Source organism: Lathyrus oleraceus, chromosome 4 (genome assembly GCF_024323335.1).
Source record: "Lathyrus oleraceus cultivar Zhongwan6 chromosome 4, CAAS_Psat_ZW6_1.0, whole genome shotgun sequence".
In the NCBI taxonomy this organism is placed as follows: Eukaryota; Viridiplantae; Streptophyta; class Magnoliopsida; order Fabales; family Fabaceae; genus Lathyrus; species Lathyrus oleraceus.
In genome coordinates, this window is record NC_066582.1 from 197959168 (window position 1) to 197966028 (window position 6861).

The window sequence follows — 6861 nt, forward strand, 5'->3', positions numbered from 1 at the left end:
CTTTTAAAATATAATAGAAGCCAATGTGCTTCTATTAAACTCTTAGTTGAAATAACTGAAAAAATGTGTAGTGTTTCTTCAACAAGCACTCAGAGTCCATGGGAGCTTCTAAAAGAGTTTATTTCTTTAGATTACCATTTTAGCTTATGAGAGCATAAGTAATTTTGATCTTTAAATAAACTATATTTTTCTCTTATTGGCTCACAATGGGCTTCAGAAAAAGCTATATGAATCTTTTAAGTATTAAGAGACTTTTCTGAAGTTTCTGATTCTTTCAAGAATTTCAACTAAAGAAGAATAAAGAGTTATATGAGAGTACCTTTTTCAGCACCAAAGTTTGATTTTTAATGCTTCAGTGCTTTTGTGATTCTTTAGCTTCTTCTTCTAAGGAGTTAGATACTTATGTGCTTGTCATCAACATCATGTTGGTTTTTCCTTTAAGCATAATCTTCTTTGGAGTAACCCTATGTATCCAACAAACTTTCTACTTTCCCTTGATGAGTCCCTCATATGGATTTTCTTCGTTGTCATAGGAACACTCCATTTGTAGTGACATAACTCCTTGTGCGTAAGGTAGATGACCTCTTTGACAGAACCATGCATCTTTTGCACATATGTTGAATTCACAAGTCCACCTGTTCTTCTTTGGCCTCTAGAGTTGATTTGATTATGCTTTTAGTGTTGGTTGATGCTTCTTTAGGACCACAAACATATTATTATGTTCATCTTCTTCACGCTTGATCTCATGACTACCTAGAGAACTAGCTATCTCTTCAGTTCATAATTGTGAACATATTAAGGGTAGTCATTGTAGCCCTTTGCTTCATTGGTTAGCTACAAATGGACTTCTTCACTTGGTCAGTTGAAGTAACCTTTGTCTAAGACTTTCAAACCAAAAACAGGAGTTTGAAATTTTTAGCATCATGTCCTTAAAAGTTCCACCAATCCTATTTTAAAAGCCTCAAATTTGAATCCATGTCAGCACCTTTGATTGTTGAACTTACTCATCTCTTTAATGAGTCATAATTTAAGATTCAAATGAAGACTTAGCAAAGTTTTCATTTGCAATCTTTTCACATTCATTGAAAGAGACAAGCATACACAAAGACAATTTTGAATCCAAAATGATTCAAGATAAATTTATTTGTTGTTCGTTCATTTTGTTCTAGTTCAACACCATCAACATCTGCAGGATGTGTACATGTGATGGATTAATGAACTTTTATCATTGTTTCTTGTGTTGCCTTAATCTGATTCAAAAAATGGATCTTTTTATGAAACAGTTAAGTGTTTGACATAATCTAGTCAATAACATAACCTATGCTCTGATACCAATTGAAGATGTAGGAAACATAAGAAGAGAGAGGGGGAGGGGGGGGGGGTAGTTGAATTGGGTTTCCAATATGACAACTTTTCAACTTCCTAAAACAAACGCAAGAATAACAATAACAATAATAGGAACAATGATAAAAGACACACGTATTTTATCCTAGTTCACCGTTAACTAGGCTACTTCCCGTCTATCCACCCGGGTGATTTGCCTTAGTCAAATACTTAATCCAATAATCAACTTGATTACAAAGCAATGACAACTTGTCCCTGATTTCTTAAGAGCATGACCTGCCATGTCGCTTAAGAAACCCCAACGACCATTGACTACTTAAGATCCCAACCTACCCGATCGCTGAATAAGATTTTATCCTCAATGACTACCTGTCACTGACTTCTCAAGAGTCCGACCAACCTGGTCGTTAGAGGAATATAACGAACTGGGTTACAATAGTTTGTCTCTACAGAGTTTTCTTCTTGGTAAAATAATAACACGTCAGATGAAGATCAGATAATTACACTTCAAAGATAAACAATGAAAGTTCTAAGTGTTTCTATCTTTGTTGTATTATGGTGATCTAGCTTCAACGTTTACTAAGATTCACACACATACACATGCATGATTGCATCCACACACACACACACACACACACACACACACACACACACACACACACACACACTCTTTTTCTCCTTTCTACATTCTTCTCTCCACTCTTCTATTTTACACTCCCATCTTCCATATTCTTCATCTTTAGAATATATAGGAGATGAATAAATCTGTTGAAGGATGGGTCCGTTGGAGTGTAGAAAATGAACTGACCTTAAAGTATCTATTGTATGAAGGTCGCTTCATATGCAACACTTGGGCGACGCTTGCAGCAGAGAGTTGTTTATGATGGAAGGTAAGAAGCTTCTTTACTTTAAAAGTAGGTTTGCTTTTTATACTTTTGTCACATCAAACAGTATAAACCTTTAATTCAAATCTTCTAGTCAAAGTTTCGTATACAAGTGGATTGAAGCTTGAGTAGAGATCAATATTTGCCTTCATAAGAAAATCTCTTTTTAAATGTACTTTCCTTGAGTATACTACTCATCATAATCAAAGGATCCATATGATAGATGAAGTGAAGCTTGATTAGAGTCCATAGCCTAGATGATCTAGACTACAAATTCTATTCAGACTGAGGCTTGAAAGTACTACAATCTAAATTAAATGTGAACAAGAAATGAAGAAGCATTTACTAGTTTGTTCAAATGCTTTGACTGTAAGAGAACCATTTCCTTTGCTTACCAACTTCTAGTCGGAGGCTTCTGATATAAATGGATGAAGCTTGAATAGAGTTCTCAGTCTGTCTTCAGAACTTGGAGAGACTTCAGAGTCCTTGAAGTGCTGGGTTCTGAGACTAACACAAACTTGTAGTAAGAGCTTGTCTGAATGGTTTATGTTCAGAAATGTTGACTTGATAATCTTGAAGCTCGATAGAGAACTCAACAAGGATAACGAAACATGATTTAGGTTATATGTAGATGAATATCAACAATGGAATTTTACTGCCCAAAGTAAGGAGAGGTTCTTAGAGTCAACAAGCTCCAACTCAATAACAATTTCCTCGACAAGAAAGACCTTCAAATTTGGAGGATTTTGATAATGAGATCCCTCAAACTCCACCGACTGAATCTATTCTCAACACCGTCATCAAAAACCAATAATCTCACACGAGAATAGTAAATCAGACAAATGTCAAAATTGATTACATGGCTCACGAGCTTGTTGAAATCGAATTCCCTTGCATCCCAGACTATTTAGTGATGATGATGGCGACATTGAGTAGACTTCGTCTGACGTACTTCTTTGCTTTGTTTGTTCTTCTATCGTTTTACGCAGTTCCCTTTTGTATCTCATTCCTTGTTATAACGAATGATGGTTTTGCTTGCTTTAATCAAACCTTTCCCTTTTAATTTAATATTAAGTTGTTTTATTTCCTAAAAATCTACCATGTTCTATGTGCTTGTGCTGGTTATCTATTTTTCTCTCTCGTCTTTTTTATTATGCCAAATAGGGAGAATTATACTCTTAGGGGGAATATACTATACTCTTTTTACATGTGAGTGGGAGTTTAATTACTTCAAATATTACCTGCCATTTTTTTGTTTATCACCTCCCTGAAATATGTATTGCCATCATCATAAAATGGGATAACTGAAGATCTACGTGCTTGTAGGTATAATCATTCGTTGATTTTGATGATGACAACTGTTGAAGTATCTCTCAAGATGATAACTAAATAAGTCAAACAACTTTTGGATGTTGAAAGTTATTTTTGAAAGGGAGAGTTGAGTTTAATTATCAAGTAAAACATCTGATGATGATACTTGATGAAGAAGATATCTCAAGTCTCATTAGTCAAACAATTCAAGAATTCAGTTGAAGTGTTAATCAAGGTGTTGAATCAAGCCGAGTATCTTGAAGTTTAAAAGAGAGAAAGTATGAAAGCTCATATAATCCCTCACTTAATGTCTTAGAGTGATCAATTAAAATGTAAGAGGTCAAGAGTAACTCTTAAAATGTTAGGCTAATCACACCTTTCAAAACTTCTCAAATCAATTGATAAAACATATAAAAATGTTTTTATACACACACTTAATTGATTTCTAACTTGTTTAATCAATTAGAAAAAAATTTACACTAAAACAATAAAATTCTCTTATTTATTCTCAAGTACCTAAAACTTTTTGTTTATGAAAGAGCAAAATTAATTGTATTTTTCTTAATGCAAAAAGTCTACTAAGAGAAAATTATGTCACTTAATAAATGAAGATAACTTTTAATATTTTTTCAACTATGTAAAAATATTCTTATAATTTGTACGTGAGGTAGTATTATAAATTTCCTACAGTACTTCTCTCTACTTATACATTATTGTAAAGTGTTGCTAATTCCATGTTTCCCCGTAGTTTATACATGTAACATGTAAGAAGTCTATGGTGAGAATCCAGTCACCACAAATTTGACATACAATATCTCTATCCGAATCCACAACCTTGCCACGTGGCATCCAACAAAACATTTATCATTACCTTAAACCATCCAATGAGATACCACCTTATCCTATCCAAAATCTTACTCATACCATAGCCACCAAATAATTGAATCCTTCACATTCTCAACCAACACAAAAACTCTTGAAAACTAGTTTGTTTGTGGAGAACACCAAATAGTTAACAGGAGCCATGGCAGCCTCACTTCAAGCAGCTGCTACTCTCATGCAACCTACAAAGTTGCGTAGCAACACATTGCAGCTTAAGTCTAACCAATCTGTTTCTAAGGCCTTTGGTTTGGAACACTATGGAGCTAAGGTTACTTGTTCCCTTCAGTCTGATTTCAAGGAGTTGGCTCACAAGTGTGTTGAGGCTTCTAAGATTGCAGGATTTGCTCTTGCCACTTCTGCTCTTGTTGTCTCTGTATGTTCCTCTTACCTCTAATCCTTTTCTTCATTTTTTCTCTCTACAAATTGCATGCATATTGAATAGTTAAGTATATGGTTTCACTACTACACTATCCTAGCAATTTTCATGCACTAAGTGTTGCTAATTTTATCAAGTTGTGAACTCTTAGAAGTAGTTACTACAACTTAATATGTTTAAGGATATCAATTATACAGTAGCAAGTTGCAATATAAAGCAAAATAAAGACTAAACTTGAAAGAACCTAACTTGAATTCACCTTGGATCCTCTCTGGTCTTACTAACCAAACGTCAATCAATCGATGTATTTCAAAGGCTAAGAGTGTTATACTTTTAGCCGTTGGATAAATCCATTGGTTGACGTTTGATTGCAGACATGAGAGAGGATCCAAATCCATTTGAATGAGATAGTAATTTATGCAAGGATCAACCATGTAAAAACCAAATTTGTTGTGTGTTTACTATTTGGCCTGCTTGTTCAATTATATATATGACTCTCAATGTTGATGACTAAGAATAAGAACATAAATGAATTCAGGGAGCAAGTGCAGAAGGTGCTCCAAAGAGGCTAACTTTCGACGAAATCCAAAGCAAAACATACTTGGAAGTCAAAGGAACAGGAACTGCAAACCAATGTCCAACCATTGATGGAGGAGTAGACTCATTCTCCTTCAAGCCAGGAAAATACAACGCCAAGAAACTCTGCCTCGAACCAACTTCATTCACAGTAAAATCAGAAGGCGTAACCAAAAACACTCCACTCGCATTCCAAAACACCAAGCTCATGACGCGTTTAACCTACACGCTCGACGAGATTGAAGGGCCCTTCGAGGTTTCAGCAGACGGGAGTGTGAAATTCGAGGAGAAAGACGGAATTGATTACGCTGCAGTCACAGTTCAGCTTCCTGGAGGCGAGCGTGTTCCGTTCCTTTTCACCATCAAGCAGTTGGTAGCATCAGGGAAACCTGATAGCTTCAGCGGTGAGTTTTTGGTGCCATCATACAGAGGAAGCTCTTTCTTGGACCCAAAGGGAAGAGGTGCATCTACCGGTTATGACAACGCGGTTGCATTGCCAGCTGGTGGAAGAGGTGATGAAGAAGAACTTGGAAAGGAAAACAACAAGAGTGCTGCTTCATCAAAAGGGAAAATCACATTGAGTGTTACTCAGACTAAGCCTGAAACTGGTGAGGTTATTGGTGTGTTTGAGAGTATTCAGCCATCTGATACTGATTTGGGAGCAAAAGCTCCAAAGGATGTTAAGATCCAAGGTGTTTGGTATGCTCAGCTTGAATCATAGATAGCTTCTTTGTTATGGTTTGTTTTGTTGTAAACTTCAAGATGTTGATGCATTATCCTTTGACTAAAGAACTTTCAAGAGCTGAGAGGATTATCATGTTTATATATTATATTGATGTTCAATTACAATATGCTTATAATGTTGAGGTTAATTGAATTTCTATGGTGTTTTGTTGTTGATTTTTTGTTTAAATGTTTGTGTTTTTTGTTGCTCATTTTAAGGTGAGTTCATGGTTTTTTGTTTGATTATGATTTACCAAAACAGAAAATGTGACAACTCCAGCACCTTGCCTTCTTATAATATGAGACACATTTATAATATTAGAGTTTTTTTCTCTCTCTGAATATATAAGATCTATTTGATGACTAAAATAAGATGTGATAAAACTAGTATAATGCATTAGTCTTGTTTCGTGGTGACATTCCTTTAATTTCTCTGAAAAATAATTAATCTTACTCAGAACCATAATATCAATTCATTTTCAATGAATCATATTTCCAAAGATCATAAAAAGAGAACAAAAAGATTTGTATTTTATTTTGAATTTCAAAATAAAAATTTAATGACTTTAATTACCATTAAACCTAACAATCATTATATTACGTCATCTTTTATTAAAAACCAAACTATTATTTATATTAATATTAAGTCATATTTTATGAATTAATAAATTAATTCAATAATCTTCCACTAGATCACATGACTAGATATTCCAACAATTTTTCATTTGATTTGTGTGATAACTTGATGTTTAACTGTGCAACACT

General features: G+C 34.5%; 1 protein-coding gene across 1 annotated transcript; it reads left to right on the forward strand.

The window, feature by feature from the left end:
* The first annotated feature begins 4502 nt into the window (after positions 1-4502).
* On the forward strand, positions 4503-6308 carry LOC127074505 (oxygen-evolving enhancer protein 1, chloroplastic). The gene is made up of 2 exons (NM_001426839.1): positions 4503-4794; positions 5336-6308. The coding sequence occupies exons 1-2, from the start codon at positions 4564-4566 to the stop codon at positions 6092-6094; spliced, it is 990 nt and encodes a 329-aa protein (NP_001413768.1). The 5' UTR covers positions 4503-4563; the 3' UTR covers positions 6095-6308.
* Positions 6309-6861: the final 553 nt, after the last annotated feature.

Excerpts from the sequence above, each read along its gene's own strand:
- LOC127074505 (NM_001426839.1), top strand. The coding sequence starts at position 4,564 with ATGGCAGCCTCACTTCAAGCAGCTGCTACTCTCATGCAACCTACAAAG. Across the intron at positions 4,795-5,335 it reads CTTCTGCTCTTGTTGTCTCT|GGAGCAAGTGCAGAAGGTGC; the intron begins GTATGTTCCTCT and ends AAATGAATTCAG.